This window comes from Chiloscyllium plagiosum, unplaced genomic scaffold, assembly GCF_037043375.1.
Source record: "Chiloscyllium plagiosum isolate Xiang-an unplaced genomic scaffold, Cpla_swu_hap1 HiC_scaffold_10, whole genome shotgun sequence".
Taxonomy (NCBI): Eukaryota; Metazoa; Chordata; class Chondrichthyes; order Orectolobiformes; family Hemiscylliidae; genus Chiloscyllium; species Chiloscyllium plagiosum.
In genome coordinates this window covers 92613242-92640785 of record NW_028270148.1, presented here as the reverse complement: position 1 = coordinate 92640785, position 27544 = coordinate 92613242, and the positions used below count along the sequence as shown (strand labels likewise).

The window sequence follows — 27544 nt, the reverse complement described above, 5'->3', positions numbered from 1 at the left end:
CAGTTTAGAAGAAAGGTTATGGACTTTAAAATTAACTTGTCCCTCCAAACATGCTGCCTAACCCAAAAAGTTCCAGAATTTCTTGTTGCTTTTATACTTGACTACAAGTTACTGCTTGTCAAATGTACAAGTTGTCTCCCATTTACAATCACACTTTAAAGTACAGACAGGGAGCTCATTCATGGATTTCAGTACAGCAATTATTGGAGGAACAGTTAGAAGCCTTACTTCCACAAAAGGGAGTTCTATGGTCCAATCCCACTAATTCTTCAGTCCAAAACCAAGGGGACACTATATTGTCAGAGGTATTCTCTTTTGGCTGCTGTGTAGAACTCAATACTGAAGTGGAAGTAATAGGGAGGCTGTAAGATTAGCACTCAAAAGATTGAAATAGCTGAAATAACATTGTATAAATTTATTGTAGATGTATTTCAGTCTTTTAAATGTTGGTCTGAGTTAAACCATATACAGCCCTAACTGAGTTATTACAGACATTACTATGCAATTCTCAATTGTTCTGTTAACAGGGAAGTTAGGTGTTCTAATAGTTTAAAATTCCATTTAGCCATGTTATGGAATATCAGTTATGTGAAAATTGTTTAGTGAGTGTGCAAATATTTAACAGTAACACAATATTTTCATATTTAACTGCAGCTAACAATAGTTTCAGCACATTTAGTCAGCTGAACTTAATTTAAAAACTGACTTTAGAAACATGTAAAGACTAAATTACTCCCTTGACATTTAATCTCTTTTACAGTGTATCATGTAGATTCATTACATTTTCAGTGAAATCAATCAGAAACAGGGAATTTCATAGAGTACTTTAATTGTGTATTGAAAAATAAATTACAGGAAATAACTTTAAAATGCAACAGAAGACAACCGAATTCCACGAAATAACATTCCCATTGCTTTGCCATAAGGGGTGGGACTGCAATGCTCAAGGCAGGTAATATCACAAATATATCAAAACCTCAAATTTGGTGCACTTATGTTTACATCAATCACAAATAACATTCCTTTACATAAACTGCACAGAGCCTACCACTGTACCAGATTTTGCCATTAACTACAAAAACTTTGATACAAAATTTGGTATTTATATATTTATATTTAATATACATGCCCCACCTCTATGATTTGATAGAAAATTAAATTTAAAAAAAATAAATGCACTGTACAGACAATGCTAACTGGTAGCTACGGGAAACAGTTCTTTTTGGGTGGTTTACTCCACCCCCCTTCCCCCCACAAAAAAATGAAAAAGGCATATTGGATGGACTAAAGTGGCAGTAGTGAAACGGTTAAACTTCCCAGCAGTTCGACTGTCACTGTTCATACAACTGTTCTAGGGCTGCTTTCAGGAAAAAGGCAAGGCAAGCTTCAAATTACCCCGTCTAACAGTAATCTTGTCCTCAAAATTAATCCAATGGCTTGTGTAGTTTGGATTCATGCAATGTATAATACTGGTAACACGAGCAAAAGCATTAACAAAAAAATGAATTGGCTCATCAAGCTTAACTATGCTTGGCTACCTCAATGATCCCATTGATTTATCTGTACAGTATACTACAGTGCAAACCAGCCTTTCACAAGACCTGAAAAGGAAATTTGACTAGTGTTCTTACGTCAACATTCAAGTTACAAATGTTACAAACCTCTGTTAGATCTTGTTTAGCAACGTAACTACCTACCCACTGAAAAAATCATCTCCATGAATATTTCCTTCTTCGCTCTTCAGACCTTTTTGGCAGTGTCCAGTGAAGTTGGGCCTTTCACTTCAAAATCTACGCAGACTAATTTTAAATTGATTCAAAGTCCGTAACCTATAGCAAGCACTTGACACCAATAGAACCAGACAAGGGATTGTCAGTTTGTCTTTAATTTGGTATGTTGGGAGCCCTGTTCAGTCAAACCTGCTTTGATGGAGTTTGCTACAGTCTGTCTTATGTTGTCCTCCATCAAATTGTCACTCAGTGGCTTCAACACCTGTAATATGGGAATGTTAAAAGAAAGAAAGGGAAGACTTAAAATGGGGTAACCAAAAACACGCTATCAACAAAAAAACCAGTAAAACCACATCTGTTAAATATTTTCCCATTAACTAGTTGCAAAATAACTACAAGAACGTTGGATTGAAAGGAATGATGAGGAAAGATGGAATGTGAAATTAAATTCAACTCTGCATTGAAAGGGAAAAAAACTTGTTAAGTGGAAAAATTGCTGGGCATGGCAGCCTGCATTATTCTGCTATATAATACAATGGATAATACATGATTTATATATTTTTTAAAAATCTCAAAATTAAATGATCTGAAATGATAAGACGTTTACCACTTTTCTTCTTCACATGGATCTGCCTGCCTTCTTAACAGTCACTTAAATGAGCAGTTCTGCACTTTACATTATTGAATTTGCTGTGAACATTTGATAACTTGTTACACAACATGACCCTGACAAGTGTGTAAATGTCCACATTCCCACACCCTCCAAAAAGACCACATGATTAAAGCACAACAGCTAGTTTTTCTTCTTGTTGTTGTTGTTTGATGAGAGTCTCAGTGATGTAATAGAACGATGTACCACTCTACTTCGAGCTGAAGTGAACAGCTTGCATAATACCTAAAACAAGGAGTTGTTAATTAGTGATCTCCAAAACACTCAATTTGCCAATTTAGTTATGAACTGGGAAGACTACAATAAGTCAAAAAAAAATTATGTTTGTGGTAATAAGTCAAAACAAGGTTTTCACCTTCTTTGGACTCCTCTGGATTGCATAAAGGAGGAAAGGGAAGAAAATGAGCAATCAATGCATGTAGTAATCAGTACCGACAGGGAAAGACTAGGAATCAAAGAATACTTCAGAAGAAACACAGAATAACAGCCATCAGAATATAGAATGCAGCAACAGCAGATACTTTGAGCTATCCTCTAAAACAGGGATTATTATTAAATGATTTATATTGGGATATTGGATAAATACAAGCTCAATTATCACTGAGTTCCAAAGCTCTTTCCCAAGTTTGATGCACGTGTCTCAACTGTCAAACAAACTACTTTTGAATCCTTGTCTCATTTCCCCATAACATAGTTGGATAATCTTGTTTTTGGTTTAAAATCATCCCACCTTCATTCACATTGAGGAAATTAAGTAATGTGTAAAAGGGAAACAAAAATTGGTTTGAAAAACTGAATTAGGACCTCATGGTTTGTTGAATATGTCTCCCAAAATCAGCTGAATGTTGTTATTGTACAATTTGCACAATCTTGACGTATTCTGCTCACAACTCACTAATACCACTCCCGAACCAACTAGGAGCAAACCCAGAGCAAAATGCTGTGAAAAATCTGCCACATGTGGTTCACAGTAGTGATTGGGAACTTGCACTTGAAACATCACAGGCAAATACCAAAGCTGAACCATAGCACAGGATGTCATGTAGATGACCAATGTCCCTCCACCTTTAAAAATCTGATCATTTGTCTCCCTCAGTTTTCTTATGCAGGCTCACGTCCTCAGTCATGTGCTTACTCATCTATGCTACAGAGTCTATAATTACAACCAAATGAATGCTATGCAATTCACCTTAGTGATTTGATTGCTCAAAGCAGCTATATTTCATATTTGAGACTCTCAACAAGCAGAACAAAAAAGGAAAATAAATTTGTAAAGCACTTGTTTGAATAAAAAAAATCAGCTACATTAAAAATAAATGCATGCCAAATCATGGTTATTTTAATCAATGCAAATGTTGCATTAAAACATTCTATTTTAATATTAGAATAATGTACACAACTAAAACTTTAGACTAATTCAGTAAAGGGTCATTTTCAGGTAGAGAAATTCCATTAAGCTTGTGTCGTTCCAAATACTGGCAAAAAAGATGAACAGACAAAAAAAAGAGCCAATGAATTCCAGTACTTCAGGGTGAAAAATCAGTTTTCTATTTTAATTATTCTGATCACACTCTGGCTGTAGGGAATATAACAACCTTAGCTCAGTTAGTCACAACAGTGACCAGAGGTGGTGAGTTTCAGTCCTCCACCAGAAACATAACCCCATGATCTGGGTTCGCACACCAGAGAAGTACTTAAGGAATGTTGCACTTTCCAATCACTCTTCCAATCCTCCAGATCAAGTGTTAAACTAAGGCTCTTCCTTCCCTGTCAGTGGACATAAACAAATCCCATAACATGTCATAATGGTCATGGGAAAACGGGGCAGTAAAGTTTAGCTAGAGAACTTCAAAAGGGAAGTAAGTTGCAGATACTATGGGTCATCTAAGCTGCAACTATTTTTCATTAAGTGATGCAGCAATGGAAGGTGAGATGATTAAAAACAGAGTGAAGAACCACCTTTGTCCAGGTTTGTCTATTAAATCTGAAGACGACTCTGGTGACACAGCGGTAGTGTCCTTGCCTCTGAGCCACAAGGTACAGGTTCAACTCCCACCTGCCCTGGAAATGTGTAATAGATAACTATTTCGAGTCACCCTATTATTAAATCTGGAAAATGCAATTCAAAGATTGTTTTGTTAAATTGCCATTAATTTTGTCAGACAGACATTTAGGAAAGAAGCAAAGGACTGATGGGAAGGACATTGCCGACAGATGTTAAATAGGGTTGAAGAGTTAATACATGCTTGTTATTCAGCTACATATTGAAAGATTACGTAGTTATGAACATGCACCCAAATAATTTAAAGCAATGCCTTTAGAAAGTACTGCATAAACTGTTAATTAGCTAAGATTGCAATCAATTTTAAAAGTCATACAATAATGATCAACATATTATTTAAACTAGGGACGTTTCTCTACATTAAACTGTACATCATAGTGGCAATAAAGGAGGGACTGTGGAGGAATTGTACTCACCTGTTCCCATATAGTTTCAGCCACTTGATCAATGATTGTTCCAAATTCTCTGAATTCACCAGAATACTTTGTGTAAGCCCAGGTGCAGAGGGATATTAGAGCCATTCCCATCACAAGGTTGCATAAAGAAGCTATCGAGTTCAAGCCAATGAATCCAGTCACTCCTGAGATTATGTACATGGTAAACATCACAGCAAAGAGTGTGGCAGGTGTGCGAGCAGCATAAAAAATATTTTTGCTGTCATTGTGCTTTACAAAGTTTGCATAGTTCTCATCCATTTCTTGCTCAAGCTGTTCTTGATAGCGCTGACAGAATTCTTCCCCACCCATTTTCTTGACAGATCGAAACTGCTTGATAGAAGCTGCTTTCAAGTTCAGGTGTTGCTGCTCCAGATCTGCTGGTGCTATGTAAGGCTTATCTCCCCCACAGAACTGCAAAGACAAACACATTTACAATTCTTGAATATGATGCTATTTTCTAAGGACATTATAATTTTTAGGATCTATAGGTGCAGGACAAATGACATTTTCTCCATAATATTTAAGTCAAAATTCTTAGCCAAAGTGCATGGAATGTGTGTATACTTCAAAACTGGTTCTGCTTTTAAACAAATTAGATTTACTGAACTCCAGTGCTGATGGGTACAAGGTGTCTATTTTGGTGTAGAAAATATATAAAATAACGTAATAATAATCTTTTTGTGCACTAACTGCTGAGTACAAAGAGAAAGTGTGAAATACATGTCAGAAGTTTATTCATTTTTCATGTAGTTTCATTTGGACATGCTCCGATCCATTTTTAATTTCTTGCTTCAACAGGACAATGTGTAAATTTTCTTTCAGTCAGTCAAGAAATATCCACCCATGGCCCCATTTTCTTCACTGATCACTGTCAACATCCCACTCCAGTACCATCTTATCCACCAAAGTTTTAAATACTATAAAAAGTTATTAACATTCTTTTTTAATCTTATGAAAAGGCTTAATTGGAAAGGGCTTCTGTGCACTTCAATTAGCTAATATCACTCTAGTTGATCTAGCCACACCCATTCCAATGAATTACACTGCAATGAAAGGTTCGCAATTGTGTTATATTTTGGGATTTTTATTTCAAAATCAATATTGTATTGAAAAAATGACAACAAAGAGAGATCTATGGATGTAATGTTTAACAAACTATTTTGACTTTTATTTTGTAAAGTGACAACCTCAAGAAAGCACATGATTGCTGTTGACTGTCAGGAAGAATTCCTACTCCTAGAAGGAGAATCAAGTCACTTCAGGTGATCTTAGCAGAAGTGACATCTAGTTTGTGGAATTTCTCAACCAGGAGAGCTTTTATAGAAAAGTCTTCAATTTTTTAGCCTAAACATTTTCAGTTTTATCAGAATTAAGAGGGCTTTGTCCCATCAGACTTGGAAAGAAATCAAAAAAGGTCCCAGCAGTCCAAGGGATTGTGTATCAAGGTATCAATCTCAAGATCAAAACTAACGAAGCATCTACTGCCATTTCAAACACCTACCACTTATTACATGTTTTCTAATTTTACTCTTGAAAGGCAGTCACTGTTCATAGTTTTGCACCATTTTGAAAGCACCTTTTTTTATGTGTCCCAAGTGAAACCTGAGATTTAATTATATTAAAATCAATGGCCACAGCATTATCCAGTTATATCTATAAGAACTTATACGAGGGGAGGGAATAAAAGATGTTGATAGTTCAGATTAAGTGATCAGAATTTGAGGTTGGCAGAACAATGATGTGTCTAATTGCCAGACTTGAAAGAATCTGAACTATCAATGTTTTTTCTCTCCCACCACTCTACACCTCCCCCCAACCAACCCAAACTACAGCATAAATGCTGCCCCCTCCACACTTCACTTCAGCTCAAGACTCATCTGGACACACAACATCAGCTTGCCTTCTTTGTGGATTATGTATGACCCACTGCGTCCTCCAGCATTTGTTATTTTCAGTACAGATTCCAGCATCTGCAGTAATTTCTGCCTTCAAAATACATCAGATACTCAAGCAAGATCTGCCCTTTAAAAATCCAAGCTAATTCTCTGACCTATAGAATATTCATTGTGCCAGGAGTGAAACTGGATAAAAGCATTTATATCTGTAGAGATTACAAGTGGATGGTGAACCAGGCTGCGAATCTGGCTAAGTACTCGACTCCAAATATTGGAGATCTACATGGAAAACAGGCTGGGAGGTCATATGTTCAACAAGTGAGACACGAGTCATGATTAGAGTGGTACTGGAAATGCACAGCAGGTCAGGCAGCATCCGAGGAGCAGGGAAATGATATTTCGGGCAAAAGCCTTTCCCGACTCCTAATAAAGGGCTTTCGCCCGAAACATCGTTTTTCCTGCTCCTCGGATGCTGCCTGACCTGCTGTGCTTTTCCAGCACCACTCTAATCTTGACTCTGATCTCCAGCATCTGCAGACCTCACTTTCGCCAGACATGAGTCATGTCTACCAGCAGTTGAAGCTGGACAATGTCTCAAAGAGATGCGGCACCTTAAACAACCATAAAGTGCTGTACTACAACACCTGCTTGCTTTTTGGAATTTTAGAGTATGCTATATTCTAAAGAACAAAGGACAGTTTACTGCAAAACTTGCTGGGTGTTATGGTGTACTTGGAAGACATATTACTAACAGGACCTACTGAAGAAAAACACTTGTAAAATTTAGTAATATTAAAGTGATTCCAGGAAACAGGAGTGCTTCTGAAAGCAGAAGTGCACCTTCCAGGCGAAAGAAGCAGCTTACCTTCATTATTGGGCGGATACACAGGAGTTGCACCCCATAGAGGACAAGATGAAAGCAATCAAGGAGGTGCTGGCCCTTAAGAATAACTCTGAATTCAAATCCTTTCTGGAGATGGTTACAGAAGAATTCTGGGTAATCCAAATGGAGGAAAAACATGTAGCTGTAACAGCAGCTCCTCTTTTTTGGAGGTATTTTAGGTGTGGGAGCTGATTTCCTTGAATTTGAGCAGCAGAATTACTGTTTTATAAATTGTTGCATTGATTTGGAACATTTGAGGGGGAAAAGATAAAAACAATGGCACTTTAAAAAGGAGAAACAAACAAAGACAGACAGAAACCTACACTGCTGACTGACAGCAGTGAATCTGCACAGTTACTGCCTTTGTTGTTTGACTTCAAGTCTCTGGACAGAGTGCACCTAAGAAAAATTAATAAACAGCAAAATTCACAGCTGACCTTGGAGGAACCTGTGTGTGGGAGAGCTCCCAGCACAGCAGAAGCTGAGTGCAGTTTTTAAGTGTAACCTTGCTGTAAATCTACAGTAGTGAATAGACTGGGCTTTTTTTTCATTTTATGTTTGATTGAGATCTGTCTCTTGATTAAATTTTTAAAACATAAAACATGGGTACAAACTTAGCTTGGAGCAGTGTTTTTTTTTTAAGAGCAGTAAGATGATGCTATTGTCTGGATCTGTTGATTGTTAAAGAGCAAAGATGGCCTTTAGTAGAGAGATGTACTCTTCCTGTTGGATGTGGGAGATTAGGTCTGCAGGAAAGGTCTTTGGTTGTGAATCCTATCACATCGCATGGATCAGCAGTTAGATGCAATGAAGAACTTACAGGAGCCGGGGTGTGATGGATGGCAGTTTTAGAAGAGAGAAAAACCACAGACAGTCAGATAGATGGGTTACCTGCAGGAAAGGTAGGAGATTGAGGTACGTACTGCAGGAGTCTCATGTGGCTACCCATATCTCAAACGGGTCAGTTTTCCGAAAATGTAGGGGGTGATGGAGACTTTGGGGACTGTAGCATGAACAGCCAAGGTTCTGGTGCCAAGACTGGCTCTAACATAACGAGGGGATGTCTGGTTCCAAGCTATTGATTGCGATAGGGGACTTACTAGTCAGGGGCACAGACAGGTATTCCGGCAGCCAGCAAGAAATCAGAATGGTGTTGCCTCCCTGGTGCCAGGGTCAAGGATCTCTTGGAGAGAGTGCAGAACATTCTCAAAGGGGAAACAGACCAGCAGGAGGTCGTTGTGTACATTTGAACTAACAACACGGGAAAGAAAAAGGATGAGATTCGGATGGGAGAATATAGAATGTCAGGCAGCTCTTTTATTAAAAAAGGAGGTCCTGGAGAGTAGTTATATCTGGGTTACTCAGAGTGCTACAAGCTAGTGAGGGTAGGAATAGGAGGACAGAGCAGATGAATGCGTAGCTGAGGAACAGGTGCAGGGGAGAAGGGTTCACATTTTGGGATCACTGGAATCTCTTCTGAGTAAAAGCGATCAGTATAAGGAATACAGATTGCACCTGAATTGGAAGGGACTAATATACTAACACTAAGATTGTAAATACATAAGGACAAAAAGATAACTAGGGCGAGAATAGGACCCCTCCAAGATCAGTACAGCAGCCTGTGTGGGGAACCGCAGGAGATGGGGGAAGATACTAAATGAGCAATTTGCATCAGTGTTTACTGTGGAGAAGGACATGGAAGATATAGAATGTGAGGAAGTAGATGGTGACATCTTGAAAAATGTCCATATTACAGAGGTGGTGTCTTAATTCACAAACATGGATAAATCCCCTGAACCTGATCAGATGTACCCTAGAATTGTGGGAAGCTAGGGAAGTGATTGCTGGGCCCCTTATTGAAATATTTGTATCAATAGTCACAGGTGAGGTGCCAGAAGATTGGAGGTTGGCTATTGTGGTGCCACTATTTAAAAAAGATGGTAAGGAAAAGCCAGGGCATTATAGACCAGTGAGCCTGACATCAGTGGTGGGTAAATTATTGGAGGGAATCCTAAGGGACAGGATCTACATGTATTTAGAAAGGCAAGGACTGATTAAGGATAGTCAACATGGCTTTGTGTGGGAAATAAAGTTTTAACTACTACTTCAAATAAAAACTCAATCAAGTTAAGAAGAGGATCGCTGAGAACAAAGCAGTAAATATGATCGATATGGACTTCAGTAAAGCTTTCGAAAAAGTTCCTCACGGCAGATTGGTTAGAAAGATTAGATTACACGGAATACAGAGAAAACTAGCCATTTGGATACAGAACTGGCTCAAAGGGAGAAAACAGAGGGTGGTGGTGGAGGGTTGACTTGCAGATTGGAGGCCGGTGACCAGTGGTGTACCACAAGGATTGGTGTTGGGTCCACTGCTTTTCGTCATAAATGATTTGGATGTGAACATAGGAGGGGTGATTAGTAAGTTTCCAGATGACAACAAAATTGGAGGTATAGTGGACAGCGAAGAAGATTACTTCAGAGTACAATGGAATCTTGATCAGATAGGCCAATAGGCTGAGCAGTGGCAGACGGAGTTTAATTTAGATAAATGCAAGGTGCTGCATTTTGGAAAGGCAAATCAGAGCAGGACTTGTACACTTAATAGCAAGGTCCTGCGGCATGTTACTGAACAAAGAGACCTTGGAATGCAGGTTCATAGTTCCTTGGAAGTAGATAGTAATAGTGAAGGTAGATTTTGGTATGCTTTCCTTTATTTGTCAGAGCATTGAGTCAAGGAGTTGGGAGGTCATTTTGCAGCCGTTCAGGACATTGGTTGGGCTACTTTTGGAATAGTGTGTGCAATTCTGGTCTCTCTGCTGTAGGAAGTATTTTGTGAAACCTGAAAGGGTTCAGAAAAGATTTACAAGGGCATTGCCAGAGTTGGAGGGTTTGAGCTATAGGGAGAGGCTGAATAGGCTGGGGCTGTTTTCCCTGAAATGTTGGAGGCTGAGGAGTGACTTTATAGAGGTTATAAAATCATGAGAGGCATGGATAGGGTAAATAGAAAAGGACTTTTCTTTGGGGTGGGAGAGTCCAGAATGAGAGGACATAGCTTCGGGTCAGATACAGCATTAGATGTTGTTCATGTTGGCTTATCGGTATGCCATTGATCACCACCCTGGGATATATATTGCCAACGCAGATGCCCTGAGTAGTTTGCCCTTGCCAGAGATGGATACATGCTTCACAATATTGGAAGACGATGGCCATGAATTTTCTATACACCTTGCCTTTATCGGTTCAACAAGTACTGGACTGACAGAGATCCACAGTTATCAAAGATGAAAGCAACGGTATTGTACAGTTGGCAGAATAGAAGACTGTTAAGAAATTAAACCTTAGCAGATCAGGAAAAATAAGCTGAGTTGAGAAAATGGTATCATCCCTGGTGATTGAGTGTTGTCATTCTTAGACCAGGACAGAATTATTACTGGAAGAGTGCTCATCCGGTCATGTCAAAAAACGGAGTTGTAAATAAGAAGCTATGTTCGGTGGCCTGACATTGATGTAGGAATTGAAGGAGTGGTAAAGCATTGCAATCAGTGCCATTTTCAGAAGGTATCTGCCATAACTCCACTACGTCCATGGAAATGGCCTGGTTGACAGTAGGTTAGGATCCACATGACTATGTTGGTCTGTTTATGAGCAAAATGTTTATGTTGTTAGTGGATACCCATTCAAAAGTGGATGGTGGTCCACAATTTTGTACGTCATAAGTGAAAAACCACACCAGTGTTTCACAGGGTACCAGAGGCTTTCATTTCAGACAACACAACAAATTTTGCCAGGGTGTAGTTTCAGAACTATAGACTGGGACAGCCATAGTGTTAAGGGTTTGGATGGGGATGAATTTGTTAACTGTGTACAAGAAATTTTTCTGATTCAGTATGTGTATGTACGTACTAGAGAAGGTGCAAAACTTGACCTACTGTTAGGAAATAAGGCAGGGCAGGTGACTAAGGTGTTAGGGTGCACTTTGGAGCCAGCGACCATAATTCTATTAGATTTAAAATATTGATGGAAAAGGATAGACCAGATCTAAAAGTTGAAGTTCTAAATTGGAGAAAGGCCAATTTTGACAGTATTAGGCAAGAGCTTACAAAAGCTGATTGGGGGCAAAGGTTCACAGGTAAATGGATGGCTGGAAAATGGGAAGCCTTCAGAATTTGGATAACGAGTCCAGAGAAAGTATATTCCTGTTAGAGTGAAAGGAAAGGCTGGTAGGTATAGGGAATGCAGAATGACTAAAGAAATTGAGGGTATGGTTAAGAAAAAGAAGGGAGCATATGTCAGGTATAGACAGGATAGATCGAGTGAATCCTTAGAGTATAAAGGCAGTAGAAGTATACTTGAGGGAAATCAGGAAGGCAAAAAGGGGACATGAGATAGCTTTGGCAAAGAGTTAATGAATTTGTAAAAACCCTTTGGATTCTCCTTAAGGACAAAAGGGTAACAAGGGAGAGAATAGGGCCCCTCAAAGATCAGCAAAGCGGCCTTTGTGTAGAGCCGCAGAAAATGGGGGAAATACTAAATGAGTATTTTGCATCAGTATTTACTGTGGAAAAGGACATGAAAGATATAGAATGTAGGGAAATAGATAGTGACATCTTGCAAAATGTCCATATTACAGAGGAGGAAGTCTGGATGTCTTGAAATGTATAAAAGTGGATAAATCCCCAGGACCTGATCAGGTTACCTTAGAACTCTGTGGGAAGCTAGGGAAGTGATTGTTCAGCCTCGTACTGAAATATTTGTATCATCGATAGTCACAGGTGAGGTGCCGGTAGGCTGGAGGTTGGTAACATGGTGCCACTGTTTAGGAAAGGTGGTAAGGACAAGCCAGGGAGCAATAGACCAGTGAGCCTGACCTCGATGGTGGGCAAGTTGTTGGAGGGAATCCTGAGGGACAGGATGTACTTATATTCCTGAAGAAGGGCTAATGCCCGAAACATCGATTCCTGAAGAAGGGCTAATGCTCGAAACGTCGATTCTCCTGTTCCCTAGATGCTGCCTGACCTGCTGCGCTTTTCCAGCAACACATTTCCATCTCTGTACATATATTTGGAAAGACAAAGACTGATTATGGATAGGCAACATGGTTGTGTGGGAAATCATGTCTCACAAACTTGATTGAGTTTTCTGAAGTAGTAACAAAGAGGATGGATGAGGGCAGAGCGATAGATGTGATCTATATGGGGTTCAAAAAGGCATTTGACAAGGTTCCCCATGGGAGACTGGTTAACAACGTTAGATCTTACAAAATACAGGGAGAATTAGCTATTTGGATACAGAACTGGCTCAAAGGTAGAAGACAGAGAGTAATGATGGAGGGTTGTCTTTCAGACTGAAGGCTTGTGACAACTGGAGTGCCACAAGGATCGGTGCTAGGTTCTCTACTTTTCATGATTTATATAAATGATTTGGATGTGAGCATAAGAGGTATAGTAAGTTTGAAGATGACACCAAAATTGGAAGTGTAGTGGACAGCAAAACAGGTTACCTCAGATTACAACAGGATCTGGACCAGATGGGCCAATGGGCTGAGAAGTGGGAGATGGAGTTTAATTTAGATAAATGCAAGGTGCTGCATTTTGGGAAAGCAAATCTTAGCAGGACTTATACACTCAATGATAAGGTCCTAGGGAGTGTTGCTGAATAAAGAAACCTTGGAGTACAGGTTCATAGGTGGTGGAGTCACAGGTAGATAGGATATTGAAGATGACGTTTGGTATGTTTTCTTTTATTGGTCAGAGTATTGAGTGCAGGAATTGGGAAGTCATGTTGTAGCTGTACAGGACATTGGTTAAGCCACTGTTGGAATGTTGCGTGCAATTCTGGTCTCCTTCCTACCGGAAGGATATTGTGAAACTTGAAAGGGTTCAGAAAAGATTTACAAGGATGTTGCCAGAGTTGGAAGATTTGAGCTATAGGGAGGGGCTGAACAGGCTGGGGCTGTTTTCCCTGGAGGGTCGGAGGCTAGGGGGTAACCTTATAGAGTTTACAAAATTATGAGGGGCATGGATAGGATAAATAGACATGGTCTTTTCCCTGGGGTCGTGGAGTCCAGAACTAGAGGGCATAGGTTTAGGGTGAGAGGGGAAAGATTTAAAAGAGACCTAAGGGGCAACGTTTTCACACAGAGGGTGGTACATGTGTAGAATGAGCTGCCACAGGGAGTAGTGGAGGCTAGTAGAATTGTAATGTTTAAAAGGCACTTAGTTGGGTAGATGAATAGGAAGGGATTGGAGGGATATGGGCCGGGTGCTGGCAAGTGGGATTAGATTGGATTGGGATATCTGGTCGGTATGGATGGGTGGACCAAAGGGTCTGTTTCTGTGCTGTACATCTCTAGGACTATATCAGAACAACACTGTACTGTCGTTCGCCCAATGGACCATCTGAAAAAGCAGTGAAAGCTTTCAAGTAACTTCTTCAAGTGGCTTGAAGAAGTAACTACCTTGGCTTTAAACACAAAGTTGACAGCGTTTTTTTTTAAATCATCGTAGGATCACCCCACATATGACCACTAAGGTCCTTCCAGCTGAACTGCCCATGCATCTTTAGTTGAGGACTAGGTTAAGTCTAATGTTCCCAAACTTAACTGGGAGAGCGGGAACAACAGAGGAACCACTATTCATTTAAAAGTGCAGAAGTGTTTGAGACAGGCAATCCAGTGTTCTCCAAGAACCTTGGTAGCAGACCAAACTGGGTTCCAGGAGGCATTGTAGTCAAAATAGGCCAAGTATCTGCATCTCTTCTGTGGGCAAGAGCCAAAGTTACGATCTGATCCCAATGGATGTCAGCAGGAAGGGTTGTGGGTCGCCTGTGAACTGAACTGTCAGATTATCCAAAAAAAGGCCAGACTGTTATCCCCTAGGCAACAGAGGAAGGTGAAACAATGGTACCAGGAGCAATTCCTTGTGAAACAAATCCAACAGTAACTACCTCATTAGAAGAATCTCAGTCAGTTAAGTAACATCACACTGCAAGAAGATAAAGCCACCCGACAGATATTGAGATATTGATGGAATAATGTAAAAGTATTCTTTCCATTACTGTTTTGATTATTTTGTCTTTCAATTATTTGATGTGTTATACGGGACTTAAGAGGCGGAATGTAGCAGTTGGCCCCTTTATAGCGGAGCTGAGAGGGGTCATGTGACTTCCTAGTCCAATCTTGGACACAGTGGGGAATCTGCAAAGACATGTGGGGGCTTACCCTGCAAATGCATCTGGGAGCTAGGCTTACAAGGACTGCGTATGTAATGTGCTCTGTAATAAGTGTGAATGAATTGTGTTAAAGTGTTGTTTTTAAACAAATTAACCAGCAGAGCCAAACTTTGAAGTTATTATAGCAGATAAAACTTCAATGCAGAGAAGGTCCTGGGGAGTGTTGCTGAACAAAGAAACCTTGGAGTGCAGGTTCATCTCTCCTTGAAAGTGGAGTCACAGGTAGATAAGATAGTGAAGGAGGCGCTTGGTATGCTTTCCTTTATTGGGCAGAGTATTGAGTACAGGAGTTGGGAGGTCATGTTGGTAGGATGGTGTGAAACCTGACAGGGTTCAGAAAAGATCTACAAGTATGTTGCTAGGGTTGGAGGATTTGTGCTATAGGGACAGGTTGAATGGGCTGGGGCTGTTTTGAATCAAATTGAATTGAATTTATTGTCACGTGTACTGAGGCACAGTAAAAAGCTGGTCTTGTGAACAATACAGGCAGATCACATAGTTAAAAATAGCAGGGCTAAGTAAATACGTAAACAGCGGCAAAACAAAAACACAGGTACAAATGAAAGCTAAGAGTCCATTCATATCCTAACAACAGAAGGGTAGAAACTGTTTCGAAACCAGTTGGTGCGTGTTCAGGCATCTGTACTTTCTACCCGATGGTAGAGATTGTAGAAAAGCATTACCAGGGTGGGATGGATCTTTGAGAATGCTGGTGGCCTTTCCTTGACAATGGGCCTGGTAGATGGATTCTATAGATGGGAGGTTGGCCTTTGTGACTGTCCAGGCAGAGTTCACCACTCTTTATAACAGTCTCCGATCTTGAATGGTACATTTGCCATACTGGGTAGTGATGAATCCAGACAGAATGCTCTCAATGACACACCTATACAGGTTGCCAAGGATTCTGCCGTCATGCCAAATTTTCTCAGCTGGCTGAGGAAGAGGAAACGTTGTTGGGCCTTTGTGACCAGTGCATCCACATGAAGAGCCCAAGAAAGCTTGTTGTTGATGACCACTCCCAGGAGCTTGACACTCTCCACTCGTTCCACCTGTGCTGTTAAATGTGCCGGGGGGGCCATGAATAACATCATGCCGAAAGTCAATGACTTCCTTGGTTTTGCCAGCATTGAGAGCTAGGTTGTTCTCAGTGCATCATTTTTCCAGGTCTTCCACCTCCTATCTGTAGTCTGTTTCATCGGCATCTAACATTCGACCAACTGTAGTGGTGTCATCAGCAAACTTGTAAAGGACATTAGTCTGGTATTTTCAACACAGTCATGAGTACAGTGAGTAGAGTAGGAGGGGCTGAGTACACACCCCGGGGGGGGGTTTCAGTGTTGAGTGTTAATGAGGGTGAAATATTATCCCCAATCTTCACTGATTGTGGCCTGTGGGTCAGGAAACAGAGGATCCAGTTGCAGAGAGTGGGCCTTAGTCAGAAATCACTAAGTTTAGTAATCAGTCTCACGGGGATAACAGTTTCGAAGACTGAACGGTAGTCGATGAGTAGGATTCTTACGTACCTGTTCTTGGTGTCAAGATGTTCTGGGGAGGAGAGAAGGGCAAGTGATAAGGCATCTGACATGGATCTGAGTGCAACAGACAAATTGGAGTGCGTCAAGAGTAGTGGGGAGTCTAGAGTTAATAAATGCCATAACCAGCCTTTCAAAGCACTTAATGACCACTGAGGTTAGAGCCACCGGACGGTAGTCATCGAGACATGCTGCATGAGCCTTCTTAGGCACAGGGATGATGTTGTACCCTGGAGGGTCGGAGATTATTTTCCCTAGAGTGCCAGAGGCTGTGGGGTGACCTTAGAGGTTTATAAAATCATGAGGGGCATGGATAGGATCAATCGTCAAAGTCTTTTCCTGGGGTGGGGGAGTCGAGAACTAGAAGGCATAGGTTTAGGGTGAGAGGGGAAAGATATAAAGAGACCTAACGGGCAACTTTTTCCACAGAGGGTGGTACACGTATGGAATGAGCTGCCAGAAGAAGAAGTGGTGGAGGCTGGTACAATTGCAATATTAAAAGGCATCTGGATGAGTATAGGAATAGGAAGGGTTTGGAAGGATATGGGGTGGGTCCCGGCAGGTGGGACTAGATTGGGTTGGGATATTTGGTCGGCATGGACGAGTTGGACCGAAGGGTCTGTTTCCATGCTGTACACCTCTATGACTAGAAGTCTGATAAATCATTTGGAAACCAGAATCAGGAAAGTCAACAGAAACGAAATGCACATTTTTAAAGGGGTGCACAAACAAAATGGAGCACATTAATATAAATCTTTGAAGGTAACAGAACAGGTTAAGGAAACTGTTTAAAAAGCAGATAGCATTCTTCAGTTTTGTAAGCAAATGCAGAGTACAAAACCAGCAAAGTTTTGGCAATCCTTGATAAAACACTTTAGATCTCAGCTACAGACTAGAATAGTACCATTGTGTCCAATTCTAGGCACTCCATTTTGAAAGGACATGGGTGTAGAAGAGATTTACTAAAATTGTACAGAGATTAAACTCTCCTTACAAGACTAAAGAAACTTGAGATATTTGCTTTACTTTATTAAATTACCCATTTACCTTGACTTTGAATGTTCAAAGTCATGATCATTTGATTAAGGAAAGAAATTGCTTGTCATGGCAGAAGGATTGCTTACCAGAGAACAAGATTTTAAAGGCACAGGTGAAAAGAAAATCAACTAATCAGGTGACATGAGGGTATACATGTAAAACACAGCAAGTCATGATGATCAGGAATACGTGACCAGAATGGGGAACAAAAGCAAAATTCAAGAGTAACCATTATTAAATACTTAGAATTTTAAAAAATGCAGACTGTAGGAAAAAGGGGAGTTGGGGACTTATTGAACAGCTATTTCAAAGAACTGTCTTTCGTGGATAGCACGTTTAGTGAACTGGTCACACCACAGGTTAGGATTGCTGAGGGAAACCGTAAATAGGTGACCAAAAGACAGAAAAAGTGCAGGAAGGCAGTGCAGGTGTCCCCTGAGGTCATCTCCCTCCAAAACAGGTATACCGTTTTGGATACTGTTGGGGAAGATGGCTCACCAGAGGAGGGCAGCAGTTGTCAAGATTATGGCACTGTGGTAGGCACTGCTGTTCAGAAGGGCAGGAAAAAGACTCGTAGGGCCATAGTCATAGGGGATTCTATTGTGAGGGGAGTAGATAGGCGGTTCTATGGCCTCAAATGGGACTCCCAGATGGTATGTTGCCTCCCAGGTGCTCGGGTCAGGGATGTCACCAATCAGCTGCAGAGCATTCTAAAAGAGGAGGGTGAACAGCCAGTTGAGTTGGTGCATATAGGCACCAACGATATAAGTAGGAAGAGAGAGGAGGTCCTGGAAGAAGAATTCAGGGAGCTAGGAGAGAAGTTAAAGGGGAGGACCTCAAAAGGTAGTGATCTGCAATGTGCTAGCCAGCATAGAAATGAAAAAATAGGCAGGATGAACACGTGGCTTGAGATGGTGTAGGAGGGAGGGGTTCAGATTTGTTGGACATTGGGACCGGTTCTGGGGAAGGTGGGAATATTACAAAAGGGAAGGTCTACATCTGAACCAGACTGGAACTAATGACCTTGGGGGAGTTTTTGCTACTGCTGTTGGGGAGGTTTTAAACTAATGTGGCAGGGGACTGGGAACCAGAAGAGTAAACAAGTAGGCAGCGAGGTGGAGACTAAGAATTATCAAGATAACATTAATAAAGGGAAGAATAGGCAGAGAGCAGGTAAGCGCAAAAGAACTGGTGGCCCGAAATGCATCTACTTTAATGCAAGGAGTATAGTGTGTAACGTAGGGCTTGGATTGGTGCCTGGGAGTATGACATTATTGCCATCACAGAGACTTGGTTGAAGGAAGGGCATGATGATTGGCAACTAAATGTTCCGGGATATAGACGCTTCAGACAGGACAGGGATGGAAGTAAAAGAGGGGGTGGAGTTGCATTGCTGGTCAGGGACGATATCACTGCTGTGCTAAAGGAGGACACTATGGCGGTCTTGGGTAGTGAAGCATTATGGGTGGAGCTGAGAAATAAGAAGGGTGCAGTTACATTGTTGGGGCTGTATTACAGAAGAAGGGCTAATGCCCGAAACGTCGATTCTCCTGTTCCCTAGATGCTGCCTGACCTGCTGCGCTTTTCCAGCAACACATTTCCATCTCTGTATTACAGACCTCCAAACACAGTGAGAGTGAGGTAGAAGAACAAATAGGTAAACAGATTATGAATAGATGCAGAGGCAATAGGGTAGTGGTGATGGGAGATTTTAATTTTCCTAACATTGACTGGGATACACTTGGCATCAGAGGTCTGGATGGAGTAGAATTTGTACGAAGCGTCCAGGAGAGTTTTCTAGAGCAGTAAGTCAATAGTCCGACGAGAGAAGTGGTCATATTGGACCTGGTACTGGGGAACAAGCCAGGACAAGTGGTAGAAGTTGCGATGGCAGGGGGGGGGGGGATTTCTTTGGGAACAGTGACCACAATTCTGTAAGTTTTAGAATACTCGTAGATAAAGAAGAGAGTGGTCCTCAGGGAAGAGTACTAAACTGGGCCAAGGCCAATTATATCAAAATCAGGCAGGAGCTTGGAAATGTGGATTGGACACAGCTATTTGAAGGGAAATCCACATTTGAGATGTGGGAGGCTTTCAAAGATAGGTTAATGGTAGTGCAGGATAGGCATGTCCCGTTGAAGGCAAAGGAAGGAAGGGCAAGATTCGTGAACCGTGGATGACAGCAGAAATTGTACAACTAGCCAAGAGGTAAAGGGAAGGGTACATAAGGTCTAGGCAGCTAAGAGAATGGGCCTTTGAGGAATATCGGAAGAGTAGGACCAGTCTTAAACAAAGAATCAAGCGGGTGAAAAGGGGTCATGAAATAGCTTTAGCAAGCAGAATTAAGGAAAATCCCAAAGCATTTTATTCTTATATAAGCAGCAAGCAGGTAACTAGAGAAAGGATTGGTCCAGTAAAAGAATGAAGGAAGGCTGTGTGCCGAACCTGAGAGAATGGGTGAGATTCTGAATGATTACTTTGCATCAGTGTTCACGGAGGAGAGGAACATGATGAATCTTGAGATTAGAGATAGAAGTTTGATTAGTCTGGATCACGTTGGCATAAGTAGGGAAGATGTGTTGGGTATGCTAGAGGTTATTAAGGTGGACAAATCCCCAGGACCGGATGGGATCTCTCTCAGGTTGCTGAGGGAGGAGAGAGGGGAAATAGCTGGGGCCCTGACAGATATCTTTGTGGCATCCTTAAATACAGGTGAGATGCCAGAGAACTGGAGGGTAGCTTATGTTGTCCCCCTGTACAAGGAGGGAGTAGGGTAACTACAGACCAGTGAGCCCGACGTCAGTGGTGGGGAAGTTGCTGGAGAGGATACTAAGAGGTAAGATCATTCTTTTCTAAATATAAATAGATCCTATCAGTGATAGGCAACATGGTTTTGTGCAGGGAAGATCATGCCTTACCAACTTGATAGAGTTCTTCGAGGAAGTGACCAAGTTGTTAGATGAAGGGCAGGCTGTTGATGTCATATACATGGACTTTAGTAAGGCATTTGATAAGGTTCCCCATTGTAGACTAATGGAGAAAGTGAAGTTACATGGTGTGCAGGGTGTTCTAGCTAGGTGGATAAAGAACTGGTTGAGCAACAGGAGAGAGAGTAGGAGTAGGAGTAGGAGTAGGAGTAGTAGTAATAGTAGAAGGGAGTTTCTCGAAATGGAGAAAGGTGACCAGTGGTGTTCCACAGGGGTCAGTATTGGGGCCACTGTTGTTTGTAATATACATAAATGATCTAGAAGAGGGCACTGTTGGTATCATTAACAAGTTTGCAGATGACACAAAGATTGGTGGAGTAGCAGAAAGCATAAGGGACTGTCAGAGAATACAGGAGGATATAGATAGAGTGGAGTATTGGGTAGAAAAGTGGCAGATGGCTTTCAATCCAGACAAATATGAGGTGATGCATTTAGGCAAGTCTAATTCTAGAGCGAATTAGACAATGAATGGAAGAGCCTTGGGAAAAGTTGACGGGCAGAGAGATCTGGAAGTGCAGGTCCATTGTACCCTGAAGGTTGCTGCACACGTGGATAGAGTGGTCAAGGCGACATATAGTATGCTTGCCTTCAGTGGACGGGATATTGAGTAGAAGAGCTGGCAAGTCATGTTAAAATTGTACAAGACATTGGTTCGGCCGCATTTAGAATATTGTGTACAGTCTGGTCGCCACATTACCAAAAGGATGTGGACGCTTTGGAGGGGGTGCAGAGAAGGTTTATGAGGATGTTACCTGGTATGGAAGGTGTTAGCTATGAAGAGAGGTTGACTAGGTTAGGTTTATTTTCACTAGAAAAAAGGAGATTGAGGGGGGGACCTGATTGAGGTTTACAAAATCATGAAGGGTCTTGACAGGGTGGATAGAGACAAGCTTTTTCCCAGGGTGAAGGATTCAATAACCAGAGGTCATGCGTTCAAGGTGAGAGGTGGAAAGTTTAAAGGGGATACACACGGCAAGTACTTCACACAGAGGGTGGTGGGCGTTTGGAACGCATTGCCAGCAGAAGTGGTAGAGGCAGGCACGGTAGATTCATTTAAGATGCATCTGGACAGATGCACGAGTAGGTGGGGAGCAGAGGAATACAAATGCTTGGGGGGGGGAAGAAGAGGGGGGGGGAAGAAGAGGGGGGGGGAAGAAGAGGGGGGGGGAAGAAGAGGGGGGGGGAAGAAGAGGGGGGGGGAAGAAGAGGGGGGGGAAGAAGAGGGGGGGGGAAGAAGAGGGGGGGGAAGAAGAGGGGGGGGGAAGAAGAGGGGGGGGGAAGAAGAGGGGGGGGGGAAGAAGGGGGGGGGGAAGAAGAGGGGGGGGAAGAAGAGGGGGGGGGAAGAAGAGGGGGGGGGAAGAAGAGGGGGGGGGGAAGAAGAGGGGGGGGGGAAGAAGAGGGGGGGGGAAGAAGAGGGGGGGGGAAGAAGAGGGGGGGGAAAGAAGAGGGGGGGGGAAGAAGAGGGGGGGGGAAGAAGAGGGGGGGAAGAAGAGGGGGGGGAAGAAGAGGGGGGGGGGAAGAAGAGGGGGGGGGGAAGAAGGGGGGGGGGGGAAGAAGAGGGGGGGGGGAAGAAGAGGGGGGGGGAAGAAGAGGGGGGGGGAAGAAGAGGGGGGGGAAGAAGAGGGGGGGGAAGAAGAGGGGGGGGGAAGAAGAGGGGGGGGGAAGAAGAGGGGGGGAAGAAGAGGGGGGGGGAAGAAGAGGGGGGGGAAGAAGAGGGGGGGGGAAGAAGAGGGGGGGGAAGAAGAGGGGGGGGAAGAAGAGGGGGGGGAAGAAGAGGGGGGGGAAGAAGAGGGGGGGGAAGAAGAGGGGGGGGAAGAAGAGGGGGGGGAAGAAGAGGGGGGGGAAGAAGAGGGGGGGAAGAAGAGGGGGGGGAAGAAGAGGGGGGGGAAGAAGAGGGGGGGGGAAGAAGAGGGGGGGGAAGAAGAGGGGGGGGAAGAAGAGGGGGGGGAAGAAGAGGGGGGGGAAGAAGGGGGGGGGAAGAAGGGGGGGGGAAGAAGAGGGCGGGGAAGAAGAGGGGGGGAAGAAGAGGGGGGGAAGAAGAGGCGGGGAAGAAGAGGGGGGGGAAGAAGAGGGGGGGGAAGAAGAGGGGGGGGAAGAAGAGGGGGGGAAGAAGAGGGGGGGGAAGAAGGGGGGGGAAGAAGAGGGGGGGAAGAGGGTGGGGGGGAGGGGGTGGGGGGGAAGAGGGTGGGAGGGGGGGGAGGGAGGAGAGAGGGTGGGAAGGGGGGGGGGAGGGAGGAGAGAGGGTGGGAAGGGGGGGGGAGGGAGGAGAGAGGGTGGGAAGGGGGGGGAGGGAGGAGAGAGGGTGGGAAGGGGGGGGAGGGAGGAGAGAGGGTGGGAAGGGGGGGGAGGGAGGATGGGAGGGGGGGGGGGAGGAGAGAGGGTTGGGGGGGGAGGAGAGGGGGTGGGAGGGGGGGGAGGGGAGAGGGTGGGAAGGGGGGGGAGGGGAGAGGGGGGGAAGGGGGGGTGGGGGACAGGGTAGGGGGCAGGGTTTGTTGCACGGGGGCGGGGGGTGGGGTGTGGGGTGGGGTGGGGTGGGGTGTTGCACAGGGCTGGGGGCAGGGCCTTGCATGTTGTGTGCCGCAAGTCTCTTGAACAAGGACAGACTTAAAAAACTCCGAGCCTCAAAAGGAAAGGTGTTTAATCGATTAACCGAATAATTGATTATCCGAACGAAATAGTGCCCACCCATTACTTTTGAATAATCGAGGTTCTCCCGTATATGGTGATTTGTTGACAGGATACCAACCTGTTTGGGATAACAGTTTACGGTTTGGGATGAGAAACTTACTTGCAACAATTAGTAGTGTAGAAAAATATTAGTCAAATTATATATGTCAGAATGATGTCTTTACCAAATAACAGAACTTGATTGAGACTGGGGAAATAATAATGGGAAGCCAAGTAATGACAGGAGTTGAATAAAAACTTTGCATCAGTCTTCAAAGTAGAAGACACTAACAGCATTTCAAAATTTGAAACTCTCAAGGGGCAAGAGAAGAAATAACTATCTCTACAGAAGCAGTTCTAGAGAAACTAATGGGACTAGGGACTGCTAAATTCCTTGAATGTAATGGGGTGCATCCTAGGATATTAAAGGAGACAACTACAGAAACAGTGGATGAGTGAACTTCCATGAATCCTTACATTCTGGCAAAGTCCCAGGAGACTGGAAAACTGCCATTGTAATATCATCTTTATTTAGAAAGGGAAGTAGAGAAATAAGAGCTAACTACAGGCCATTTAGCTTAAGGTCAGTTATTGGGAAAATGTTAGATTCTATTATAAATGATGTAATAGCAAAGCACTTAAAAATGCGTGTGATCAAACAAAATCAGCATGGCTTCACGAAGGGAAATCATGCCTTCCCAAATTTACAGGCAGGATAGATAAAGGGAAAGCAGTGGATGTAAAATATTTGGATTTCTAGAAGGCATTTGATAAGGCACTACACATCAGGCTACTTAATAACACAAGAGCCCATGATGTTGAAACTAGCATATTAGTAAGGATAGAGGAACACTGAACATAGAAAAGTACAGCACAGAACAGGACCTTTGGCCCACGATGTTGTGCCGAGGATTAATCCTATCAAAATAACAACCTACGCACCCCTCAATTCTCTGCTAACCATGTGCATTTCCAGCAGTCGCTTAAATGTCCCTAATGACTCTGCTTCCACCACCACCGCTGGCAACTCATTCCATGCATTCACAACTCTCTGCGCGAAGAACCTTCCCCTGACGTCCCCTCTATACCTTTCTCCTAATATCTCAAAACTATGACCCCTCGTGCCAGTCAATCCTGCCCTGGGGGAAGTCTCTGGCTATTGACTCAATCCATTCCTCTCATTATCTTGTATAACTCGATCAGGTCACCTCTCTTCCTCCTTCTCTCCAGAGAGAAAAGTCAGAGCTTAGTCAACCTCTCTTCATAAGGCAAGCCCTCCAGTCCAGGCAGCATCCTGGTAAACCTTCTTTGCACCCTTCCCAAATATTTTGTATCTTTCCTATAGTAGGGCGACCAGAACGGGACACAATATTCCAAGTGTGGCCTCACCAGGGACTTGTAGAGCTGCAACAAAACCTCGGGGCTCAAACTTGATTCCCCTGTTGATGAAAGCCAAAACACCATATGCTTTCTTAACAGCCCTATTCCAATTGGGTGGCAACTTTGAGGGATCTATGTAGTTGAACACCAAGATCCCTCTGTTCCTCCAAACTGCAAGAATCCGGTCTTTAATCCTATATTCAATATTAGAGTTCGACCTTCCAAAAAGCATCACTTCGCATTTAACCAGGTTGAACTCCACTTGCCATTTCTCATCCTAGCTCTGCCTCTTGTCTATGTTGCGCTGCAGCCTGCAATAGCCCTCAATACTATTGACAGCACCTCCAACCTTTGTGTCATCTGCAAATTTACTAATCCACCCCTCAACCTCCTCATCCAAGTCAGTCATTCATAAAAACTACAAAGAGCAGAGGCCCAAGAACAGAGCCCTGCAGGACCCCACTCAACACTGACCTCCAGGCCGAATACTTTTTATCTATAACCACTCTGTCTTCTGTCAGCCAACTAATTCTGAATCCAGATAGCCAAACAGGAGACTTCCTGACTTTATGAATGAGCCTACCATGGGGCACCTTATCAAATACCTTGAAGTCCACATACACCATATCTACTGCTCGACCTTCGCCAACCTGTGTTGTCACCTCCTCAAAGAGCTCAATAAGATTTGTGAGGCTGACCTACCCCCCTCAAAGCCATGCTGACTGCCTTTAATCACGCAATGCGTTGCCAAATAGGAAGACTCAATTGGGATAACGGGGCGTTTTCAGATTTGCAACCTGTTACCGGTAGTGTGCCACAGGGATCAGTGCTGAGGCCACAATTACTTACAATATCAATTAATGACTTGGACGAGGAAAGAGAATGTACTAGACAAGTTTATGGGTGCCACAAAATAGTCACAAAGGCAAGTGGTGAAGATGATAGTCTGCAGAGGGATACAGAAAGGTTAAAAAGTGTGGGCAAAAACATGGTTGATAGAATTTATTATGGGGAAACATGAGGTTTTGCACTTTGGCAGGAAGAATAGAGGTGCTGAACATGTTCTAAATGGAGAAAGTCCGGAGAAAGCTCCAGAAGGGAAGGATTTGGGAGTCTTCATCCATGAATTTCAAATCTAGAATCCAAGTTCAGCAGATAATAGGGAAGGCAAATAGAATGCTGCCTTTAGTTTCAAATGAAATGCAGTATAAAAGGATTAAAGCTATGAGGCACTAGTCAGACCATAGCTGGAACACTGACCAGTTTTGGGCTCCTTATCCAAGGCAAGATATACTGGCATTGGAGGCAGTCCTGAGAAGGTTCACTAGCTGATACCAGTATAGAAGGATTCCTTTATGAGGAGAAATAGAGAGTAAGTCAGACCTGTACTTGGAATATAAAAGAATCAGAGGCAACTTTATGGAATTATAGATAAAATTCCAAGAGGATTTGACAGTGTAGATGCAGAAAGCTTTTCCCCTCCGTGGGAGAGTGTAGAACCAGAGGGGAGAAAGTGAGGTCTGCAGATGCTGGAGATCAAAGTTGAAACTTTATTGCTGGAACAGCACAGCAGGTCAGGCAGCATCCAGGGAACAGGAGATTCGACGTTTCGGGCACAGGCCCTTCTTCAGGAAGAAGGGCCTGTGCCCGAAACGTCGAATCTCCTGTTCCCTGGATGCTGCCTGACCTGCTGTGCTGTTCCAGCAATAAAGTTTCAACTAGAACCAGAGGGCACAATCTCAGGATAAGGGATTACATATTTAAGATAGGGGGGAGCAATTTCTTCAGAGGGTGTGAATCTGTGCAATTCTTTAACACAAAGGTCTGTTGTGGCTGGGGCTAGGGCATTAAGTACATACAAGGCTAAGACAACCAGGTTTTTAATCAGTAAAGAAATCCAAGGTTATGATCCAAGGATCAGGCAGAAGGTGGCACTCAGGATTATCAAATCAACCATGATCTCATTGAATGTTGGAGCAGACTTGGGCTGAATGGCCTAGTTCTTCTCCCATGTCTCATGGTTTTATTAACTGGATATATGTAGCAGTTTTATATATAGGAACTTGTAGTGTATTAAGTTAGAAAAATAAGTGTTAATTAATTTGTTAGTATGTTAAAAACAAAGTCAAATTAAACTGATTAGTTAAACAACAGATCAAAAATTAGGATGTTATATAGATTGCCCATTATCATTGATAGATAAAAATGCTCAAAACTCACTTCACTTTATTCTTGAATAATAAAACCAGTCTGACTCCAGACTCTAACCTCACACCTTTAAGGCATTATCTGAGCTGAGATGTCACCTTGTTTTATCTACTGATAAAACCTCAAGCTATCTCAGGGCTGTGACATGAAAAACTCTGGAATTTACATCTTGATCAATCAAAACTTGCATCCCCATTGTAAGTGATTAAAGACGTAGCCATCTAAGTTTGTCTAATACAACGCATCAGTTGTACGACACTTTGATCTATTACTTATAAATTCTGTGTTATGTGTACCTGCCCCACTAGTTACATGAAGGAGCAGCACTCCAAAAGTTAGTGCTTTCAAATAAACCTGATGAGACTATAACCTGGTGTTGTGAAACTTTTAACTTTGCATAATACAGGCAAAAATATTAAAGAACTTCCTTCCTCCAACTTGAAATGTGGTTAGTATCATATCAGAAATTATAGCCATGGAATTGAGATAGACACAGTACAAGATACAGACTCAATACTATACAAAAACAAAGCATTTGCACTGTATCAAAAAAAAAGGCCATTTTCAGAGAAAAATAGTTGCATACCATCTCCATGGCTTTGGTGTAGACATCTTTTGCTCCTGCTACAGCAGCTAGATTGTTGGCTTCAGCTGTTGCCTGTAAAAGAATTACTATTTTAATTAATCATTATCATAGAAACCTTTTGCCAGAGGATAATTTTCACACTTGTTATGAAGATGTGGGAGTACTGTACCTTTAAGAGAGTTAAAAACTAGCAGAACTACCTGACAGCACCAAGTGTTCTGAACAAGATATAATGT

At 42.7% G+C, this 27544-nt stretch overlaps 1 protein-coding gene across 4 annotated transcripts in view; it reads right to left on the bottom strand.

Moving 5' to 3' along the window:
* Positions 1-812: 812 nt before the first annotated feature.
* Positions 813-27544, bottom strand: part of LOC122553009 (atlastin-2) — a 117879-nt gene continuing 91147 nt past the window's right edge. For 2 of the 4 annotated variants that reach the window (XM_043696415.2, XM_043696417.2), the window contains exons 11-13: positions 27309-27380; positions 4879-5310; positions 813-1992 (exon numbers count right to left, since the gene is read on the bottom strand). In XM_043696415.2, coding sequence (XP_043552350.2) covers positions 1873-1992; positions 4879-5310; positions 27309-27380 — 624 coding nt within the window. In that variant the 3' untranslated portion in view covers positions 813-1872. Of the gene's footprint in view, positions 2626-2755; positions 2771-4878; positions 5311-27308; positions 27381-27544 lie in introns of all 4 variants that reach the window. The other 2 variants (XM_087991554.1, XM_087991555.1) reach the window with 2 other exon arrangements.